This window comes from Chrysochloris asiatica, unplaced genomic scaffold (genome assembly GCF_000296735.1).
Source record: "Chrysochloris asiatica unplaced genomic scaffold, ChrAsi1.0 scaffold00254, whole genome shotgun sequence".
In the NCBI taxonomy this organism is placed as follows: Eukaryota; Metazoa; Chordata; class Mammalia; order Afrosoricida; family Chrysochloridae; genus Chrysochloris; species Chrysochloris asiatica.
The window spans coordinates 3,292,766-3,317,221 of record NW_006408772.1 but is presented as its reverse complement, the minus strand read 5'-3'; the positions used below and the strand labels follow the sequence as shown (position 1 = coordinate 3,317,221).

Genomic DNA, 24,456 nt, shown 5'->3' with positions numbered 1-24,456 from the left:
ATATTAAATGTTTACATATCTTTATGCTGTTAAGTGCCGTCTAATCGGATGACTCATAGCAACTCTGTACAGGGTTTCTGAGGAGTGGCTATTGGGTTTGAACCTCCAACCTTGTAGTTCCCAGTCCAGTGCTTAGTCTTAGGTGCCACACCAGAGCTATTAAATTTATATCTAAGACTGAAACAGCTCTGTAACATTAGCAATGCTAATTTTATAATCTCTTTATTTAAATACCATAACCACTGAGGTTTATCACTAATAACATCAATAGCTTTAATGGTTTAAGCAACTCTAGAGATCCGGACATGTAATAGATCTGTAACTTTTCCAAAGCATAAATCTGAATCATGTACTCTGCAAGGCCAGTGAAGAAGACATATAAGCAGTTAATAAACCAACTCATCTGACCAACAGCACAAAAATACTGCTTTGAAGGAAATATCCTAAAAGAGAAAGCCTAGCATTATTAAAATTTTCAGCTAGACTACTTTGTATCATGAGAGGAACAACTATATACTAGAGCTGCTAGCTATCATCAGTGACCCCATGAATGAGATTGAGAGTTATGATTCACAAGGTTTTCACTGGCTCATTTTCAAATGTAGATTAATAGATCTTTCTTCTGAGTCTGTCTTAATCTGAAAGTTCCACGGAAATCTGCTTAGCATCACAGCAACACGCAAGCCTCCACTGATGAGAGATGCAGTGGTGGCTATGCTTGAGGTGCACTGGCTAGGAATCAAATCTGCATCTCCTGAATTCTCGCACTGGCCCATCACTACCCTGTATGTGGTTGTTAAGTGCAGTCGAGTCAGTTATGAGGAGCAGCTGGTGGATCAGAACCATCGACCTTGCGGTTAGCAATCCAGTGCTTATGTTACAGTATCACACCAGGCCCTGTATATACTATAGTAATTATCTATACATGCTGATATTTTCAAAATTCTTGAAATAGATCCCTTATTAATGCCAAATGTTTATTATAGTAAACAACACGTTTTATGACAGCAGAAGTGAAATATCAAATTTCTCTCATAACCTAAAACTAAGAATTGTGACTTTTTCTGATAACCTTATTAATTAGTATGGGTATAGGGATATTTGTTATATAATCTCCATGACTCATTTCTCTCCATGTCAATATGGATACCACTCACTTAACAGAATATGGACAACTCCCAGTTATCTGGAAGACAAAATAATGTTGATTAAAACAATGACTAGTTAAGGCAATGGCCCTAAGTGATACTCAAAACTAAAAGTCCCTTAATGTCAAGACCTGAGATAATGTAAAAGTGAATGACATATGTCCTACAACTTTGGTGTCCTCTGTATTGAATTTGAACTCCTGGTGGGGAGCTGTAGGATAAGCACTGGACTATGAACCACAAAATCGGTAATTCAAACCCACCAGCTGCTCCTTGGAAACCCTATACAGGGTCACTGAGTCAGAACTGACTCGATAGCACTTAACAACAACATATTGAACGTGGAGTCCTCGTGTGGCACTGTACAATTAGCACTGAACCTCAAGGTCAGTTTGAACCACCAGATTGGCAATTTAAACCCACCAGCTGCTCCTTGTAAACCCTATGCAGTTGCTATGAGTCAGAACTGTGATCAAGCAATCCTGTAAAGGCTTTCCAAGGAGCAGTTGGTGGGTTTGAACTGCCAACTTGTGGTTCACAGTCCAGTGCTTATCCACAGCACAATTATCAATAAAATATCTAAAGACTAGTGATGTGAGGGAGAGGGAAAGAAATACAGGTAAAATAGAGGAGAACAGGGTAAACAACATTTGTTATTGCGATTATTCTGATTTTACAGACAGAGAAACTCAAGGATAGAGTATTTCCATAATTAAGCTAGGTCCACAATGCTAGAATTTACAGTCAAGATTGGAATATAAACACTCTAATGCCCTCTAACGCTCTTAACTGTCTCATATGTCACTTTATGTAATCGTTTCCATTAGAAAATTATTTTTCACAAATTAGCACAATTTTTTAGACAAGACAAAACAAACATAAATTTAGTCTTTGCTAAATCTACCTTTTCAACCAGACTCTCATGCTTGTCTTTAAAGTCTTCATTAACATCCAGTATTAAGATAGGTACCTCTTGTAAATAATCAAAGTTGGTTCTGTTTAAAAAGAAAAAGAAGAGCACAATAATCAGAAAAGCAATAAATAAGATGCACTAAAAGCTCATTCTTAATTCATCATTGGAAATCAAAATGTTGCCAATGACACGATATTAGTTATCCTGTAAGAATGTAGTTAAAAATTATCTCAGGTAAAAAAGACATAAAGCTGGTACCTGCAGTATGTGGTTCTTCTTAAAAGCCTACCACAAACTGGTAATATTTTGTATTTTACAGAAGAGAAAACTAAGGCTCAAAGAGATTACTCTGAGGCTGTCCAAACTGCTACTAAAAAGCAAGACTGGAGTTGAACCAAGACCTGATTAATGGTAAAGTACACGCTATTAGGAGCAATACTACTCTACCTACCAAGACTTGTATAAGAAACAAATTTAAAATACATGATCTTAAAATAAATCTGAAAGAAATTACCTAAATAATGCACACAGGTATATTTTTCTACTTTCTGCTGACAATATTTCTGAGGGATGCTAAGGAAACACAACCACTTCAAAATCAAAAGAATAAAAATCTGCACCTAATTCTGGGAGATATGACAATACCAATAAATAAAATAACTTTGAAAATGAACATTTTCACAGGTTTCTATTTATCTTTCAAATTTTAAATTAAAATTGAATAAAGAAATGAAAAACTAATAATAAATAAAAAATAAGTGAAGTCTTACTTCAGTGTTCTATGCAGTAACCAGTTTTCATGCTTATAGTGAAGTTTCTCTAAATACTCAAGAGGAATGCCTTGTTCTTCATGTCTTCCCCGTAAATATATTCTATTCAAGCATGTCTAAAGGCAATAAAGCAATTAGAGAGAAGGGGGGAAAAAGCAGGGAAGAATTATTCTTGTCTGCTGCCAATAAAATTTAAAATTTCTTCCCTATTTCTTTGGAGCCTCTGAGTGGTACCAAAAGTTAGAGGCTCAAATGTGCCCCAAGGTGCCTCAGAAGAAAGGTCTGGCAATCTGCTTCTGAAACATCAATCACTGAAAACCCAATGGAGCACAATTCTACTCTGACACACACAAGGTCACCATTAGTTGGAATCAATTCAATAGCAATTGGTTTTTGGTTTCAGTGTCTCTTTAGTTATGCTAGCAAAAATCTCTTTATAATTCTTTTAAAAGGTGAAAGTAGTTCCTTTTTCCCTTTGTGTGCTTTTTATAGCCACTTAATGCCTCTAAACTAAACAACTGGAAAAAATACAGCCAAGAATGCCCCTTAGAAGTGAGACTTTGTCATCAGTACTTTGGGCATGTTATCATAAGGAACCAGTCTCTGGAAAAGGATAGCATACTTAATAAAGTGAAAACTCAGCAAAACAAGAGGAAGACCTTCAATGAGATGTACTGACACAGGACTTCAAATAGAACAATGATTACATGGATTATTACAAGGACCAAGTAATGTTCCCTTCAATTGTACAGATGGTAGTTAAGAGCCAGAACTAACTCAACGGCACCTGACAATGAAATTAAGCAATACATTACAAAATAAGTCAAAACAAAAACTATAAATATTGAGCATTTACAAAAGAAACAGACATCATAATACACATTGGGTAAAATGGAAAGAAAATCCTAAAACACTTATGGCACAACTTTTTGAGAGGGCAACTAAAAGGCTTGTCAATTTGTCAGAGTAATCGTATTTTGTGGTTAACTAAACTTGATAATCAAATATCTATGTTTAGATAATATAAAACCATTAAAGGCAGTGGTTCTTAGTATGATGAAAGTTCTGGGCTAGCACAGACCAATAGAACTTTCTTCAATGATAGAAATGTTCTACTATATCTGCACTATCCAATGAGCTAGCAGCTGGCCACATGTGTCTTCTGAATACTTAAAATATTGCTAGGCTGGTGACTAAGGAATTGAAATTTTAAATAATTTAAATTTAAATAGCCACATTGAAAAGTGAAATTGTAGATGCCTTTTGCCTGAAAATATGTTTATAAGCAAATTTTTGCATTATTAGTAAGGATTTCTAGATCGTAGGAAGCTCATTCATGCATCTCAAGAAGTAAGAACCGCCAACCAAAATAATTCACTATGGTAGCATATAAACAGTATTTCAAAGACAATTTAAAAATCATTTTTTTGATAATTAAAAAGCACCTAATGAAAAGCTTTAAGAATTATTGATGAGAAAAAGAGTAAAATATTTTGCTGAGTTTTAAGATATTGACTAAATGTTTCTGGTAGAATGGAATTAATTCGTTTTATCTTCTTTTTTCTATACCTGCCCTTACTATTTTAAAAAAATTTAAGTTCTTTTAAAAAATAATCACTTTTTAAAAAATTATTATAGTTGATTCGGGCTTAATTGATATTAGAAGATAAACAAATCACCCAATGGAATTTAAAAGCTGTTCTACTTCAATACCGTTGAGTCGCTTCTGTTTCACAACGAAACAACACACTGCCCAGTCTTATGCCATTCTCAGAATCATTACTATGTTTGAGCAAGCCCACTGTTGCACTCATTGTGTCAATCTATCCCATTGAGGGTCTATCTCTTTTTCATTCAACTTTTACACTACCAAGCATGATGTTGTTCTCCAGGGACTAGTCCCTCTTAATGACACATCCAAAGTACATGAGACAAAGTCTCACCATATTCGCCTCCAAGCATCATTCCAGCTATACTTCTTCCAAAACAGATTTGTTTGTTCTTCCAGTAGATCAAGATATATATATATAATATTCTTTGCCAACACCACAATTCAAAGCCCACCAATTCTTCTTTGATCTTCCTTATTCGTTGTCCAGTTTTTGCATACATATAAAGCAACTTATAATATCAAGGCTAGAGTCACAGCGCACTTTAGCTTTCAATGTGACATCTTCATTTTTACACGCTCAAGAGAACTTTTGCAACAGATTTGCCAAATGTAAAATATATCATTTGATTTCCTGACTGCTGCTTCCATGGGTGTTGACTGTGAAACCAAGTAAAATTAAATCCTTGACAACTTCAAACTTTTCTCCATTTATTATGATACTGCTTATTGGTACAATTGTGAGGATTGGTTTTATATAGAGATATAATTCATAGTAGTCTTTGACTTTCATCACTAAGTGCTTCAAGTCCTCTTCACTTTCAGCAAGCAAGGTTGTGTCTTTTGATTATCATAGGTTGTTAATGAGTCTTTCTCCAATCCTGATGCTGCATTCGTCTTCATAGAGTCCAGCTTCTCAAATTATGTGCTCAGCATACAGATTGAATAAGTATGATGATAGGATACAAACCAGATGCGCCCCTTTCATGATTTTAAACCATATATAATAAGCACTAGAGTGCGAACCACAAGGTTGGCAACTCCTCCAGAGAAAGATGAGTCTTTTGGCTCCCATAAAAGAATTTAAAGGGTTGGAAGCCTTTTCACCTACATGGTTACTAGGAGTCGAAACTGACTTCACATCACTTCACAGCAATATCCTCTTGCTCTGATTGAACAAAGTACAGATTCCACATAAGAACAATTAACTGCTAGGAAATTTTCATTTGCAAAATTATCCATAGTTTGTTATGATCCACAGTTGAATGCTTTTGCATAGTCAATAAAACACAGGTAGACATTTTTCTGGTATTCTCTGTTTTTAGCCTATCTGATGTCAGCAATGCTATCTCAAGTTCCACGTCATCTTCTGAATCCAGCTTGAACGTCTGACAGCTGTCAATGAATTACTGCAACCATTTAAAAATTATCTTTGGTAAAGTTTCATTTATGTGTGATAAGAGTTTGTGGAGAAATTCCATTTTTTAAATTTCATTTTTCCATGAATTATTGAAGTACCTTCATATTAATGATGCTGTTCAAGAATTTTCCCATCCTGGAACAGGCATGAATATAGAGCTCTTCCAGTTAGCCTGGTAGCTGTTTTACAAATTTCTTGGCATAGACATGCTTCCAAAAATGCAACAGTTTGTTCAAACATTTCAATTGGAATTCTGTCAATTTCTGGAGCTTTGTTTTTTACCAATTCCTTCAGTGTAGCTTGGACATCTTCTCTTCAATACCACTCGTTCTTGATCATAAGCTACCTACTGATTTGGGTGAATGTCAACCAATTCTTTTGGTATAGTTACTTACTCTGTTTTTCTTCCTTCTTTTGATGCTTCCTGTGTCATTCAATATTTTTCCAACAGAGTTCAAACATTGCAATTTGACACTTGAATTTTTTCTTCAATTCTTTCAGCTTAAGCAATGCTGAGCGTGTTCTTCTTTTTTGGTTTTCTAGCTCCAGGTCTTTCATATTTCATTATAATACTTGACGTTGTCTTCTCAAGCCAACCTTAAAAATCAGCTCTTTTAGTTCATCATCATTTCTGCCAGTTGCTTAAGATATTCTACATGCAAGAGTAAGAATCAGAATCTCTTCTGACACCCATTTTGGCCTTCTTTTTTTCCTGTGTTTCTAATCGTCTTTTGTTTTCTTCATGTATGATGTCCTTGATGTCATCCCACAACTCATCTGGGTTTGTCATTAGTGTTCAATGCTTCAAACCTATTCTTGAGCTAGTATGTAAAATACATTTATGGTAGTACTTTAGTTTTTATGAACTTGTTTTCCTTTCTTCAGCTTCAACTTGAACTTGCATATGAGCAGTAGATAGTCGTTCTACAGTTAGCACCTGGCCTTGCTTTGGCTGATGATATTGAGCTGCTCCACCATCTCTTATCACAGATGCAGTTAATTTGATTCCTGTATATTTCATTTGGTGAGGTCCAGGAATACAGTCGCTTTTTACATTATTGAAAAAGCTAAGTACAATGAATAAGCCACTGGTCTTGAAAAATTCTACCATGTGACTTCCAGCATTGTTTCTGTCACTGAGGCCCTATTTTCCAAGTACTGATTCTTACTCTGTTTCCAATTTTCACATTCCAGTCACCAGTATTATCAATGCATCTTGATTGCATGGTTGGTTAATTTCATATTGAAGAAGTTGGTAGAATTCTTTAATCTCCTTATCACTGGCTCTTGTGGTTGGTATGTGAATTTGAATACCAGTGGTATTAACTGGTCTTCCTTGTAGGCATATGGATATTATCCTATCACTGACAGTGTTGTACTTCAGGATAAATTTAAACTGAATGTAACACCATTCCTCTAGGTTCATACTTCGTACATTCTATGTTCTAGTTATTAATGGTTGTTTGTAGTTGTTTTTCATTTTTGTGATAAAAAATAAGCTAATGAAGGTTCTGAAAACTTTTCTCCATTCATGCTCCATCCAAGGTTGACTTACTTTGAGAAGTAGCACTGATGAACCCCTCAGGTTGAAAGGCACTGAAAATACAAGCTCTTAAACTTGTATTTTCGGTGCCTTCAAGCTTGAGGGGTTCATCTTCTGGCACTATATGATATTTGCCGCTGCTAAGGAGCTCTGGTAGTGTAGTGGTTACAAATTGGGCTGCGAACCGCAAAGTCAGCAGTTCGAAACTACCAGTTGTTCCATGGGAGAAAGATGAGGTGTTCTGCTCCCGTAAAGATTTACAGCCTCAGAAACCCCGAACAGGGTTCGCTATGAGTCGGAACCGACTCCACAGCACACAGCCATCACTGCATTCATAAGGTAAGGAACCCTTGTGGTAACATAGTGGATTACATACTGGGCTGCTAATCACAAGGTCAGCAGCTCAAATCTGCCAGATGCTCCAGGGGAGAAAGATGAGGCTTTCTTCTCCGTAAAGATTTACAGCCTCGGAAACCCTGTACAGAGTCACTGTGAGTAGAAACCAAATCCAAAGTACACCACCACCACTGTCCACCCCTTCCCCATAAGGTTGTCAGTCACTAAATTTTCAGACGTGAACTGACTTTTCCTTCTTCCTAGTTTGTCTTAGTCTGGAAGCTCCACTGATATCTGTCCACCATGGGTGACCCTACTGGTTATTTGAACTACCATAGCTGCCAGCATCACAGTAACACACAAGCCACCACAGTTCGACAAACTGATAAGACAAGCGGTGGATTAGAGAGCTAGTTTCTTTTAAAATTCAGCTTCTATAGCTACAAAAATACTGGAACTACTTTTAGGCTACAAGTCATACAAGTCTATTCATCAGAGCCTTTTTTTTTTTTAACTTAGGGTAGAAATAAGAATAAAACCAGAAAAACAATGGGTATTCAGAAACTAAAACTGGAATTTTTCTTAGGAAATATATGTTGTTTTTACATCGATTTATGAAAGGCATTCACTTGATCTTCCTGGATTCATTATATAATTTCAAACGTAAATAAAAACAGCTACTTTACAATCTGTCATGAAAGGCACAGTTTCCAATGACCTCAGTTAACTGAAAATGGTTAAGGTCCTCTATGTCCCTCCCTTTTTAGCTATAGCTGCCACTACACCCACCCATGGCAAACCAAGCACAACCATAAAAGTTTTTTTGAAATAGACCTCCATCAACTTTACCCTTCATTCAGGACCTATTTACTGAGCTCTCATTGTATGCCCATGTCCTATTCTAAGAACTAAAAATTCAACAATAATTAAAATACCAAAAGTACCACTTCTTGAATTTCTATTCTAGGACTTGCTTAAGCAATTCCCTTACTATAGCTGTGATAGATGAGATAGTCAGTAAGTTAGGTACAAATAATGAAGAAAAACAAAATAGAACTAAGGAACAAGGCCCTAAGAGTGACTTGCTAAATCTGAGCTTACCGTTTACTAAGAAATTCATTCAAATGCTTCTATCTACATAGTTGTTATGTGCCGTGGAGTCGGTTCTGACTCATAGTGACCCTGTACAGGGTTTCCGAGGCTGTAAATCTTTACGGGAGCAGAAAGCCTCATCTTTCTCCCGCGGAATAGCTGGTAGTTTCGAACTCCTGACTGTGAGATTAGCAGCCCAATTCGTAGGAAGTGGGGTTAAATTTAATTGTCTTTATGGCATACCACTGAAAAAGATTTATAAATATTACTTTACAGTTGTAATGGAACAAATAAATCTTTATTGGGTCTCACCTCTGGAGTGGCTCGAAGATAAATGATTCCATCCAGTTGAAGGCTTTGTCCAAACTGGTTATTCATCCAGTCATGCCAGTCTTGGTAAATGGTCCACTCAGTTTCATTCATACAGTCAGATTCATACAAATTAGATGCAAAAATATACCTGAAACAGAGTCCACATCAATACTTAAATTATTTTTAAGAAAGTATAGTGAATGACAAACAAGAAACTATATTCAGAAAGCAAAACTGGATGGAACACTCCCTTAAACCTGTGGCAACAGAAAAAAAATTAATTTTTCCAAATATATTCCTGGCCAGTAAGTTCTCAAAATGTGGTTTGAGGGCTCCTATAGTCCCTGAGACCTTTTCAGAGGCTATGGGATAGGCCAGATTTTCTTCATATACTGAATTTCAACCAAAATAATATATCACAGCAAACTGAATATAGAAGCATGCACAAGAATACAGCTTTTACTATTAAGTCAGATGTTTTTAAAAATTACAAAGATGTAAAACAATATCACTCTTCTAATTTTTTTGTGCTGTTTTGGAAAAGTTTGCTTTTAAATCATAAGTATATTATTTATGTTAGTATGTAATGGGTTTAATATTGCTAACTTTAAATTACTATTTTTAAAATTTTATCAATCTTAATTTCTAATAATATAAATGTCAATTATATTCCAAGCTTTTTGGGCTCTTCAATAATTATTAAGCCTGTGTGAACAGGTCCCAAGACTAAAACGTTTGAAAACCACTACAATGAAGGTCAACAAAATCCTTACATAAGCAAGTCAATTCAAGGTCCACAGATTTCTGATCTTGCACCAGATAAGTCTACAGATCTAGACTACAGATCCAGACTCTCCATCTCCAGAGAAGATGAAATTTTTAAAGGATGGAGGGGGTGGGGTACTGAAGGGAAGGGAACTTACTTTAAATTTGAATGCAATACTACAGTATTCCCTCTCATAAATGACCCTGGAGTACAGGGTTTCTGAGAACAGCCAGTGGGCTTGAACTGCTGACCATCTGGTTACCAGTCCAGTACTTATACAGCACCATACCAGAAAAAATCTAGGTATTATACAGACTAAAACTGTCAATATTAATATTTTCCATTTCAAGTTTCCAGCTCTCATAGTAATTTAATTCCCAGGTGTGGTGCAGTGATTGAATTGATATGGCTCTTCTAGTGTGTGATGCCCATCAAACAACTGGGTGGGATCATGCAGATTAGATGTATTTCCTGTTTTCCTGGTAGATCTAGGTAAGAGAAGGTGGGGAAAGATAGTGATAGGATTATAGGATTCAGGTATGAGTGACAGGGTCAATTGATGATTGTAAAACTTGGAACTCTAATATAGGCCAATTTTACCATATTGCTGGGTATAAACTGAGCCATCTCAGAAGCAGGAGGGGGGATCTCATTATAATTAAGAAAGAAAAGCCAGGAGTAGAGCACATCTTTTGGACCCCTATACATCGAGCCTACTTGATCCCAGAGACAGAGAGCTGTGACACCAGAGTGGCAAAGGAACAGCAGCAGCAAAACCAAGATCCTGAGTGCAAGACAGCGTGGTGGGATTCCCAGTCACAGAGAAAATGAAGCTGAATGCCTTCAGGGAGGAGGCTCACTAACAAAGTCCGGTGCCCACAAGTACTTAACTGGGGGCATTAGGTTTACTGAGCCACTGGAGCTCCTTCAGGCTGAGGCTATGGCAGAATGGTATGTCCTTTGGGTATTTATTGGTAGCCTTCAAAAAGGTTTATAACATTACCCAAGCAGGGCAGCACTATGTGGCTGAGAGGCCAAGGGCCAGAGAGAAGCCTGCCTGAAGGGACAGCTAGGCAGAGGCTGTCCTAACAGAATAACTGTGTCTTGAGCATTTCTGATCCTGGGTTTTTAACTTGTTAACTTCCCTAATAAAGCCCCTAACTGTAAGTCTAGTCTGTGAGTTCTGTGTGGCCACTGCAATGAACCAAGATGAGAAGAGAATGCTGTAGGAGGGATGGCTGGTATCAGAATTGGTAAGGAAGGTTGGAGGCATGTCTGACCTCGGTCTCATAGGACTTGGCCTGGGACTGATGTTGATGGTGATTCTCCTTCCCATTTGTATAGTTAAAGGAGGTCACACGCCATCCTCCATGGCCTTCTTACACAAGAAAAGTGGGGCGGGCGCGGGCGGGTGGGGAATGTCTAGTTCTTAGTCAAAAGGCTCCAAACGGAAGTACAAGCCATTTACAAATACCTGTCACTATACACCGATCGTTCAAAAAACAATACAGGTTTCTCTGTGTTTTTGATCTTGCCATTGAGAGAGGCAAGTTGAGCTCGTATGCGACTGAGGCAGGCATATGACTGGAAAGTAAAAGACCATCGTTCAGGTTTCTCATACATCATCTGAAGAACATTGCCACCACTTTTCTGAGATGTTGTCAGTTCCTATTTTGAATTGGGGGGTGGGAGGGGAGAAGAAAAATAAAAAGAAGCAAAGTTAATGACCAAAAAAGAGAAGGTGGATTTATTAACAAATACCTCAGCAAAACTAGGATGATTAAGTAGACTTCATTGTACTCTCTCTTTCCTACAATATTTTTTAGGCTGTCTAAGATCTAGAAGATATTGTAATGGCATAAACTACCAATTCCTCAAAGGAGGTCACAAACTGACAGCCTATGGAAGAAATTATTTCTTTGGCCACCTTAATCCTAAAACTGACATCTTTGCTCTTGAACATTTTTAAGATTTGCCCAATGCAATACGTCATTTGATTTCTTGGCTGCTGTTTTCATGAGTGTTGATGGTGGATCCAGACAAAATGAAGTCACTGACAACGTCAATCTTTTCTCCATTTATATATATGTTCTTTATTGGTCCAGTGGCAAGGATTTTCATTTTCTTTACATTGAGGTGCAATCCATATCTAAGACTGTGGTCTTTGATCTTCATCAGTATTTTAAGTCCTCTTCAATTTCAGCATTTCTCAGGTTGTTAATGAGTCTTCCTCTAACACTGATAACACATTCTTCTTCATAAAATCCAGCTTCTTGGATTATTTGCTCAGCCTACAGATTGAATAAGTATAGAGAAAGAATACAGACCTAACGTACACCTTTCAGTGTCCACTTGTTCTGTTCAAATAACTGCCTCTTGGTCTACGTAGAGATTCTCCATGAACACAATTAAGTGTTACAGAATACTCATTCTCTGCAATGTTGTCTACAGCTAGTTGTCAGTATTTTAAAGCTAAATAATTTTACATAAAATACCTAGATTTAAATCTATTAAAAATTATAATACCAAGTAATACTCTACCTGCAATTCCACATGGTAAAAATTTGCTGGTGCAAAGTCAAACATGTCCCCACTGGGTACGATATAGTGGTGATGGTGGTTACGTACTCATAGCGATTCAGCACAGGGTTTCCAAGGCGTAAATCTTTACAGGAGCAGAAAGCCTCATCTTCCTCCTGCAGAACCACTGCTAGTTTCGAACTGCTGACATTCAGGTCAGCACTACACTACCAGAAGTGAGTCATTCCTTGCTGACTCTCAGAGAAAGCTAATTTCATTCATATGTTAACTGCCTGTCCCTTGGGCATTTGAAGTTGTGACCCTAATCCTTTAACAAAACAGAATGTTGTTGTTGTTAGAATCCTGTGTGCTTACTTTAGTTACTGGGGTAATCTACATCTTCATATTAATTATTACTAAAGTCACTAATCACTAGAGAAAAGTTGATATGGTACTTTAGAATGTACTGATTAGGCATTAGGCTGACAACATCTGGATTGGATGACTTGATTTTTTTTTTTTTAAGCGATGCTAAAACTAAAGGAGCTCTGGTAATGTAGTGGTTACAAATCAGGCTGCGAACCTCAGGGACAGTAGTTTGAAACTACCAGCTGTTTCGCGGGAGAAAGATGTGGCTTTCTGCTCCCGTAAAGATTTACAGCCTCAGAAACACTGCACAGGGTCGCTATGAGTCAGAACCGACTCCACGACTCCACGGCACATAACAACAAAAGAGGGTGTGGTAGAGGACAGCGGCTCAGTGGGAGAATTCTCACATTCCATTTGTGCATGAGTCCCCATGAGTCAGGGGCCTGCCTACTGGAAGGCAGCTAACAACAATAAAAGAGAAACAAGACATCATACTTTCCCTAAGGTGCTCTGGTAGCATAGTGGTTACGAGTCGGGCTGCCAACCTCAAGGTCAGCAGTTCGAAACTACCAGCGGTTCCGCAGAAGAAAGATAAGGTGTTCTGTTCCCGTAAAGATTTACAGCCTTGGAAACCCTGTGCAGGATCACTATGAGTCGGAACCTACTCCAGGTTACTTAACAACAACAACAACAAAGTAATGGAGTCCTGGTGTGGTGCTGTGTGTGGGTTAATGAGCCAGACTGCAAATTCATTTGAACTGCAAGGTCGGCTGTTCAAGCTTACCAGTTGCTCCTCAGAAACTCTATACAGTGTCCCTATGGGTCAGAATCGACTCAATGGCATTTAACAACAACAAAATATTACAAAAGAAAGCACCACGTATGAAATCAAGGCTAAATCTAATCAAGCCTCAGATTTAACAAAATATTTACAAGAAATACAAAGAATACAGAAACTTGTCAATTCACACTATAAAGATACACTTGGTCAAATCCAAAATGAGATACATTATACAGGACACTGACCAACTCATTAAATAAAATTGCAAAGAAAAAAAGAGGAAACAAGAATAAATTATTAAAATGTAAAAGACAATTAGTCAAATATAATGAATGGGTCTTGTTTAACTCCTGATTTCAACTGTTATTGAAAAAACAAAAAGCATTAAGGCAATGGGAAAAATTGGACACAGGACATGCTGAAAAAAATTAATATTTTTTTAATGCTACTTTTTAAAAGATCCTGATTTTCTAGCATCTTTTTGTTTTGTTTTGTTTTTTTGAGCCTTCATTTTCACAGATGAAGTAAAATATTTTCTAGGACTGTTCTCACCACCGTTGAGTAGATTCTGACTCATAGTAATCCTAAAGGACAATGTAGAATCACTGCATCATTTCTGAGACTGTAAATCTTTACAGAAACAGATGTTCTCATCATTCTCTCTCAGAGTGACTGATGAGTTTGAACCACTGACCTTTTGGTTAGTGGGACACCAGAATTCCTTATTTCTAGGATGCTAATTCTCAAAATGTGATAGAGAACCCCTGTGAGTTCTTAAAATCCATAAGGGTCTAAACGGAAAACCTTTTTTAATAAGAATATTAAGAGAGATAAATTTGCTTTTTTCCACTCTTGTTCTCTCATGAATATATAGCAGTTTCCCAGAGGCTACAACATGTTATACTGCCATAGATGGAAAGTAGAGCAAAGTCTAGTTTTTGCTACTAAATCAGACATTAACATTTGCAAACATTTTAAACAATGCCTGTTTTATTACTAAATTATTTTGGTCTATAATATAAATAGTGTAGCTAACCACAAGATCAGTGGTTTAAACCAACTAGCCACTCCTTGTAAATCCTATACAAGGTTGCTATGAGTTCAAACCTTGAAAGTACTTAACAATAACAGCTACATGCTAACATGTAATGAGTTTATTATTTAATTTTTAAACAAAATAATTGATATGTCTTTAAAATTTCCCAGATTTAATTTCTAAGGTAAATAAATACCAGTGACTCTAACCTACAAAAACTCTCTTCAGGCTCCTTAGTAATTATACTTGTATATATTTGTGTCACAAATATAAACCTAATGCTTCCATTTATAGGAACACATTCCCTATTGTCCCTAATTCAATTGCAACTGTTTTAGCAAAAAGCTCCCATTTACTGAGTCTTAGTGGCAAAGTGGCAGCATCGATGGACTCAAGTGTGGCAAGATAGTGAGGTTGGCCCAGGATCGGGCAGTGTTTCGTTCTGCTGTGCATAGAGTCGCTATGAGTTGGTGCCGACTCAATAGCACCTAACAACAACAAAGTGAGTACTCAAGGAGAATGAGTACTCTCCTTCACTCAAGCAGAAGATGACAGATAGCAGGAGACAAGGATTCCCTCCAGGGACTAGGAAGGATCATTTCCTGGCCTATGAGAAAACCAATGACAAATTCTGCCCTAGCAACCCTGCATATAACAGGAATGGAGAAACCTTTTTTCTGCCAAAATTTATAACGTCATTCCCAGGCCATATAAAATTATCAACTTAAAAATTAGCCTGCTGTTTTTGCCCAAACATTTACTTAACTCACCCCTAATGTGATGGCTGGAGTGCTGGTGTGGCGCAGGGGTTAATGTGCTGGTCTACAATGTTGGTTCAAACCACAAGATTGGCAGTTCAAACTCACCAGTTGCTCCTAGGAAACCCTAAACAGGGTCATTATGGGTTAGAATCTACTTGACAGCACTTAACAACAACAATGTGATGGCTGGAATTGCGGTTGCCTTAACAAGGCCAGAGTTCCCCACCCTTGTTGTATAGAGTTTCCAAGGAACAGCTGTTAGGTTTGAACTACCAACTTTGTAGTCCAGTGCTTATCCTACAGCGTCACACCAGGACTCCTTAGTTGCCCTTTATTGTTGTTAAGTGCCATTGACACTAGCGACGCTATTCAGGTTTTCCAAGGAGCATCTGGTGGGTTGGAACTGCTGACCTTGTGGTTGGGAGTCCAGTGCTGAGCCTTCAGCACCAAACTCTGAGTCCTCCCCTAGAACAGTGCAATTCAGGCAAGGAGCTTCTCAAAGTATGGTCCCCACAATAGCAGCAGGAGTATGACTTTGGAACTTGTTAGAAATGCAACATTTCAGACCAATTGAACCACAAACTCTGGGGATGAAGCCCCAAGTCTACGCTGACCAAATCTTCCAGGTGTTCTACTGCACAATTCTAGAGACTGGATGACCCACCCACAAGTTAGAAGGGACCTGCAGAGCATGCCATCCACTCAATAGTTCAGAATAATAGGTTCAAACCACAGACCTTTCGGTTAGCAGCCCAACACTTAACCACTATGCTATCAGGGCTCCTTAGCATATCTCGAAAATATACTAAAAACAATTAAATAAAAGCTTTATTGGGCCTAAGTATCATAAATCAATAAAGCACAGTCTATTTGAGATAAACCTTCAATACAAAGATTGGTAATCATCTAAATAGTATGTTTTAAAGCAGGGTTAAGAGGTTGGGAAGGGAAGTTACATAATTTTTGTTATTCGTATTTTGCCTAAATTGATGGTAGCTAGTATTTCAGTCACTAGGTGGCAGATTAACTATACAAGATCTTAAAAAAAAAAACACAAAAAACACAAACACCCCAAGCATACAGGTACAAAATTTAGTAATTGAGTAGGGGAAGAGATCAGAGGTACAAATATATCTCAACTCTTTAAAATCTGAACCAACTGCAAAGAAGTCTGATCAAAAGGGGAGCATCCAAAGCAGGACTGGACTTGCCAGCATGGAGTCTGAAAACAGTTTATTTCTCATTTTTGACACTATTATTAGAAAAAAAAATCTAGACAAAGGGTAAGTCCCAATATCACCCCAAAATCAGGGGCATGCCTGGAGGAGAAGAGATTCACCAGGATAAAGAAAGAAAAAATCTCAGTTCTGAAGTTAGGTAAATAATGAGGGGCTATGGGAAGAACAATTGATGCTTTTGAGTTATGGTGTTGGAGGAGAACATTGAAAGTGCCATGGACTGCCAAAAGAACCAGAAGATCCGTTTTGGAAGAAGTGCAGCCAGAGTGCTCCTTGGAGGCCAACATGGCCAAACTTCGTCTCTCGTACTTTGGACATATTGTCAGGAGGGATCAGTTGCTGGAGAAGGATATCATGTTTGGTAAGGTGGAGGGTCAGAGAAAAAGAGGAAGACCCCAACGAGATGGACCGGCCAAGTGGCAGCATCGATGGACTTAAGAGTAGCAACAGTAGTGACGTTGGCCCAGGGATCGGGCAGTGTTTTGTTCTGCTGTGCATAGGGTCGCTATGGGTCGGTACCAACTCAATGGCACCTAACAACAACAAAATGGAGAAGGGAGAAACTCTCCAAAGATGTATGGAACCCACTCACTCACTACCACCTTCACACCCCATTACCTTATCCTCCAAATAGTTTACACTGTCTGAAATAAAACCTAAAAAAGTAGAGAACAAACAAGAAGTTGTCCTTGATGGACGCATAAAAATTAAAGTTATCCTCTAAGAACATATACCAAAATCCAATGAAGATGGGGAAAAATAATTCAAAAAATAAAAAAGCTAGGCTATTTTATTTACAACTGATCTAACAGAACCCCTGTGGTTCTTAGTTACCCTTCAAGTCTGGAAGTGCTGAACTAAACTTTCAGTCAAATAGACGGGCCTCTGTGGTGGCTCCATATAAGCAATGGACTGTGAACCACAAGGTCCACGGGAGAAAGATGAGGCTTTCCGCTCCCACAAAGATTTAAAGTCTGAGAAAACCTATGCTGTTGTTACGTGCCATCTAGTCAGTCCTGACTCACAGTGACTCCATATTGTGTTTCCGAGGCTGTTTAAATCTTTGCAGGAGTAGAAATTCTCTTCTTTCCCCTGGTGAGCAGCTGGCAGGCTCAAACCATGGACTTTGTGGTTCACAGTCCAGTGCTTATTGTATGGAGCCACTATGCTTTCAGAAACCCTATACAGGGTCACTATGAGTCAGAACTGACTCAATGGCACTAAGAAGAAAGACAACCAACCATACAAGAGAAAAAGGGATAAAAAGTTCGGAAGACAGGAAGGGATCTGAAAGATGGACCAGTGGAAATGGTAAATAAAGGAACACAGTGGGAATAGGAAGAGTACTGTTACAATGTGGGAATTGCATTCAATGTCACAAATCAAAATGTATATGAATTGTTGAATGGAAAATCAATCTGCCCTATAAACATTCACCAAAACATAAAAATCAGGAAAATATGGGAGATACAAATATTGTTAACAATCCAGTGAAGGCATCATATATTGTAACATCATGAAGACTATAAGTTGCAGTGAATTCTCTCTGATGAAAGAATATGTTAATAGTAACTGAAAGATCATCTGGACAGTTGCTGTAATGACAGGTCAGCTTGGCATTCTGACACTGGTACCTGGAAAGAAGTTATCAGATCCATGAAGTCATTAAGCCTTAAGATGGAGACAGATGTATTTAATTGTCATAGTCTGATGATGTTAACTCATTAAGATAGTCTAGCTTCTCTAGTTCTAAACTCTTAATTATGAAGTGATTTCCCATGTATATTGAGGAGCTATGTTTTTCCAGCTTCTCTGCAAAATATCTAAAGAGATCAATGCACTCCAATGCTAACAGTGATTCACTATGCAGTAATTTTTAACAAGGAGGCATTCTATGCAAGTGAAACCCCAAGGGAATTGTTTTGTTATTTAAAACAACTATGGGATTCTTGTGAGTTTCTTTCCACTGATTAACAATGATGGGCCTAAACAGACACAATAGATTGATTAGCATTTAGTAAATATGACAAATACATTTTTAGTATTAAATATTTTGGCATTTTGGTTTTTATATATTAGCGTCTTTCTGTAACCTTAGTTAATATATAGTGTTCTTGAGAAGCATGTACAAACAAACCAGTAATCCACACTTAACAGAAGTAGAGAACCTAGGAACTGAAGTTATAATGGAACTTAATGGAGGTCACCTTGTCTGAGCCAGTCTAATGTTCTCCCCACAAAAGAATACCCTCTATATTTCTGACACTGACATTCTGTATTGGAATACCCTCTATATTACTTACCATTTGAAAATAACTACATTGACAGCTCACCCCAGAAATGAGAGGAAAGAAGATATTTTTAGAATATAGGTCTCTCATTTTTAAAATATAAGTAGGACACTTCAGTGAAAGTCTTTATAAATTCAGGGGCCACTAGACACATTGTTGTTGTTGTTAAGTGTCATTGAGTCAGTTCCAACTCACAGTCACCCTGTATAGGGTTTCCAAGGAGCACTTGGTGGGTTGGAACCGCCGACTTTGGGGTTAGCAGACCAGTGTTTACCCTGTAGTGCCACACCAGAACTCTAGACATACTACAGTTGGTAAAAATGCAGGACTGGGGAAGGTGACCAAAAGGAGAATGAGCAAAAGGACCTGAACAGGCACTTCACAAAACCAGTCTAAATGGCCAATAAACATGAAAAGGAGTGCAATTTCATTTGCAGCCAGAGAAATGCAAATTAAAAGCATAAAAGACTTCGACTCATAGCAACGCTTCACAAATTAGAAATAAACACTACCCTGTCTTGAGCTATCCTCACAATCACTGTTTTACTTGAGCCATATATACTATATAGCGATGAAAATGAGCAAGCTATTGTTGTTGCTGAGTGTCATCAAGGTGGTACCAAATCATAGGGCAAAACACTGCCCCTGCCCGGCCCTGCGCCAACCTCACAATCCTTGCTAGGCCTGAGCCCATCGCTGCTGCCACTGTGCCAATCCATCTCATTGGAGGTCTTCCTCTTTTTCTTCGACCCTGCACTTTATGAAACATGATATCCTTCTCCAGTGACTGGTCCCTCCTGATTAATATGCCCAAAGTATGAAAGATGAAGTTTGGCCATCCTGGCTTCCAAGGAACACTGGCTGTACTTCTTCCAACACAGATCTATTTGTTCTTTTGGCAGTCCATGGTACTTTTAGTATTCTCCTTCAACATCGTAAATCAAATGCATCAATTCTTCTATGGTCTTCCTTATTCAATGTCCAGCTTTTGTGTGCATAGGTTACTGAAAATACCATGGCTTAGTCCTAAAACTGACATCTTTGCTCTTCAACACTTTAAAGAGGTCTTGTGCAGCTTGCCTAAGATGATACTACAGCTAGACACAATATGGATAAAATACACTGTTAAGTGAAGGACACAAGAAGAAAAAAAAAGGCAAATTACATTATTTCATTCACATTACATTAAAAAATAGACAAAATTATTACTGCTTAGGTATAAGTTCATGTGTGCTAAAATTATTTTTTAAAACCAAGAAAATTATTAGTATAGGAGTTATCTGATTATATGATTAACCTTAAAGGAGCAATTACTCTAGAGAAGATGATACTGTAATCAGATAAGGACAAATAGGGGACTTCTAGAATGCTGGTGATGTTCTATTTCTTAGCCTGATAATGATTATAAAAGTGTTGGCTTTAAAACAGCTCTTCAAACCCACACAGGTTTCATACACTTTCCTAGAGGTTTATTATATGTTAATTTAAAATGCTGAAAAAACAAAGCAAATTAATAAATTCACCCACTTTAATTTTTTACTTATGGCTAATTTTGCTTTCTCCAAAAGATCAGATGTTGTTGTTGTATTAGGTGTCATCGAGTAGGTACCAACTTATAGCAACCCTATGCACAACATAACAAAACACTGCCTGATCCTGGGCCAACCTCACAATTGTTGCCACACTTGAGCCCATTGATGCTGCCACTTTGGAGAACATCAATTTCTGTAAAAAATCAGGTTCAAATGGGAAGGAAGTCCCTTCAAGATTGAAACCATTAAGCGTTTGTGTGTAATGAATGGGTCCCAGACATAAAATTAACTATGATTGGCAAACAGAAAGTGAATGTGGAAATATTTTTGGTTATTCAAAACCAAATATGCTCAGACTATAGAGTATCTTGCTAGTGAATCTTCCTTATATATGTGATTTGCCATTATGATTCCCAACCTTCCATTATACAAACAACAAAGCATTAAAAAGACAGTTTTTTCAATTCTCTATTCTTAAACCTAACAATATAAGTTTTTAGCACACATTTCTAATTTTAATTCAGGTTTGTTTTTACTGCTTTTTTTTTCAATTCTCATTTCTCCAGAAATTAAAATCTTAGTTGAAAAATAAATGAATCTAAACTCGCTCTTTTTCTTCAGAAACACAGACACACAACCCCAACAAATAAAAGACTTTTCTATAAAAAAAATAAAACTTAACTGTTGTCCCTTTTCCTTCTCATTTTCAATGGAGAATGGAAATTCTCCACTGGAAAAGGAAAAGTGCTAACAAATATAAACTTGTGTTCAGGGTGAAAGGATACAAAGAAAGGAGAGATAAATAGTTTTCTCTTAGACAAATGGTTTGAACCTACCAGCTGCTCTGTGGGAGAAAAATGCAGCAGTTTGCTTCCATAAAGATTTACAGCCTTGGAAATTCTATGGAGCGGTTCTGTAATTATCGTTGGCTTGAAAATCAACTCTAAGACAATGGGTTTGGTTTTGGATTATACAGGCAGTGCCCAGGTTTATGAATGAGATTTGTTCCTAACTATGTCTTTTAGTGGAATTTATAGGTGAGTTGGAACAGGTACATATGGTTCTTTTTTAACTCTACTTTAGTACAAGATAAGGCTCAATGCATTTTCAATTATTTAAAAGCTGAATGTGCAAGCGAGTGTGATTGTGACAAATTTGTTGTGAGCAGGGGTTGGTTCAATCATTTCAAAGTAAGAGCAAATTTACATTAACATTTAAAGGCAAGTAGTAGTTGGTGGTAACCCTGTATAGCATTTCCGAGGAGCAAGGCAAGTAGCTGTTGTTAAGTACTGTCAAGTTGGTTCCGACTTAGAGCAATCCTGTATAGGGTTTCCAAGGACTGCTGGTGGGTCTGAACTGCCGGCCTTTCAGTTAGTAGTCCAGTGCTTATGTTGTTGTTGTTGTTGTTAAGTGCTGTCGAGTCGGTTCCTACCCAAGGAGCAGCTGGTGAGCTTGAACCACCAACCTTGCAATTACTTGTCCTTAAATCCACATTCCTAACCCAAGGACTGCCTCACATAATGTACATATATGAACAAAAACCCACTGCAATCAAAGTCTATTTCAATTCACAGCAACCCTGTCTCGTGCTTCTGAGACTGTAAATCCTTACAGGCACCGACTGCCTCTGCTGCAGAGCTGCTAGTGGCTTTGAACTGCCAACCGCGTGGTTAGCCGTCCAGTGCTTATCCTATAGTACTACCAAGGCTCCTTGTACATATATAAGGGGGCTTTAAAAAGTTCATGGAAATTTTTCATTATCTTTTAATTCCATCTTTCCACAAACTTTTGAAGCCTCCCTGTACAATCCACTCATGTAACCACTACTAAATGAAGATAGAGACTTAAAGATCTAAAAGCTGTACTGGAAAACTTTTTGTTTTTTTTTAATTATTCAGTTAAATTTCATTTTCTTACCTCAAACTCATCTTGAGTAGTTTGAACGTTGCACCATCTGGCAACAGGTTCAGGAACAACTTCCCAGTCCTCACAGATTTGTTTTAGGATATTCACAAATGTCGACTTCCCTGCACCTGTTATGAAAAGGATACAATTACAGAAAGAAGTTTCCTAGAAAAAAATGTTAAAATTGTGATTTTGACTTTTCTAAAATTAGAGAAATCTTAACACACACATAAAACACCATTCAATTCCCTAAACTTGTTTTTCTTAATGAAATCCAGAAGGGACCCAGTGTAATGGTGTTAAGCACAGCTATTATTGTTTTATAGCTTACCAATGTTGTGGGAAAGTCCTGTTGTCATGCTATGGGTTAATGCGCCAGACTGCAAAGCCATTTGAACTGCAATGTCGGTGGTTCAAGCTCACCAGCTGCTCTCGGAAACCCCAAACAGGGTCGCTATGGGTTGGGACCAACTCAATGGCACTTCACAACAACAATAACAATGCTGTGGGAGCTCTGGTAACATAGTGTTTATGAGTCAGGCTGCTAATCTCACAGTCAGCAGGGGTTCTGGTAGTGTAGCAGTTACGAATCGGGCTGTGAACCACAAGGTCAGCAGTTCGAAACTATCAGCTGTTCCGCGGGAGAAAGATGAGGCTTTCTGCTCCCGTAAGATTTACAGCCTCGGAAACCCTGTACAGGGTTGCTATGAGTCGGAACCAACTCCACAGCACATAACAACAACAACAACAATGCTACCAGGGAGCTGTTTTAACCTACAACCCAACAGGGTGTAGCCCTATTTCTAATGACCACCACACCCTTTCTATCTGGTCACCAAACTTGGTTATAGTAAACATCTCTACTGATCAGCATAATACCTGTTCTCTGTCGACACTTCCTCTTCCTTATAAATTGGATCCTAAACTAAACCTGGAGTCCAGGGGTGTTGCATCAAATCTTTAAATTCAGGTGAGATATATTCAAGGTCATATTTTGACTCTCATGGACTTGCTTTCATTTTCTTAAGCTTCAGTTTGAATTTGCATACGAGCAATTGATGGTCTATCTGCCCCTGGCCTTGTTTTGACTGATAAGGACTTTTTCTACCATCTCTTTCCACAGATGTAGTCAATTTGATTTCTGTGTATTCCATCTGGTGAGGTCCATGTGTATAATCATCTCTTATGCTATCTAAAGAATGTATTTGAAATGAACTAATCATTGGTTTTGCAGAATTCTATCCTGCAATCTCCAGCATCATTTCTATCACCAAGGCCATATTTTTCAACTATTAATCCTTCTTCTTTATTTCCAACCTCTGCATTCCAGGCACCAGTAATGATCAATACATCTTGATTGCATGTTTGATCAATTTCAGATTGAAGAAGCTGACAGAATTCTTCCATTTCATCCTCACTGGTTTTAGTGATTGGTGCGTAAATTTGAATAGTATTAATCGGTCTTCCCTGTAGGCACATGGATATTATCCTATCACAGTGTTGTACCTCATCATGAATCTAGATATGTTCTTTTTGACAATGAATGCACCACCATTCCTCTTCAATTTGTCATTTCCGGTATAGTAAATCATGTGGTTGGCTGTAAGAATCAAAATGGCCAATACCAGTCCATTTCAGCTCACTAAAGCCTAAGATATCGATGTTTATGCATTCCATTTCATTTTTGACAATTTCCAATTTTCCTAGATTCATAATTCACATAGTCCATGTCCCAGTTATTAATGGATGGTTACAGCTGTTTCTCTTCATTTTGAGTTGTGCCCATCAGCAAATGAAGGTCCCACAGGCTTTACTCCCATTTGCATCATCACTAATTTGAGGAGGCAGCTCTTCCCCAGTCGCATTTTGAGTAACTTCCAACCTGAGGGTCTCATTTTCCGGCACTATATCTGGCAGTGTTTCTCTGTTATTCATAAGGTTTTCAGTGAGTAAATATTCAGAAGTAGTTCATCTTAGTGTGTCTTCGTCTGGAAACTCACCTGAAACCTGTCTACTGTAGGTGACCCTATTGGTATTTAAAATACCCATGGCATAGCTTCCAGAATCACAGTAACTCACAAGCAACCACAGTACGACAAACTGACAGACGAGTG

General features: G+C 37.8%; 1 protein-coding gene across 1 annotated transcript in view; it reads right to left on the bottom strand.

Moving 5' to 3' along the window:
• Positions 1-1,153: 1,153 nt before the first annotated feature.
• The window catches only part of DCK (deoxycytidine kinase), a 31,361-nt gene continuing 8,058 nt past the window's right edge, over positions 1,154-24,456 (bottom strand). Inside the window, exons 2-7 of the mRNA XM_006873796.1 lie at positions 22,355-22,470; positions 11,384-11,577; positions 9,144-9,291; positions 2,832-2,947; positions 2,053-2,143; positions 1,154-1,186 (exon numbers count right to left, since the gene is read on the bottom strand). Of these exons, the coding sequence (XP_006873858.1) occupies positions 1,154-1,186; positions 2,053-2,143; positions 2,832-2,947; positions 9,144-9,291; positions 11,384-11,577; positions 22,355-22,470 (698 nt within the window). The remainder of the gene's footprint in view (positions 1,187-2,052; positions 2,144-2,831; positions 2,948-9,143; positions 9,292-11,383; positions 11,578-22,354; positions 22,471-24,456) is intronic.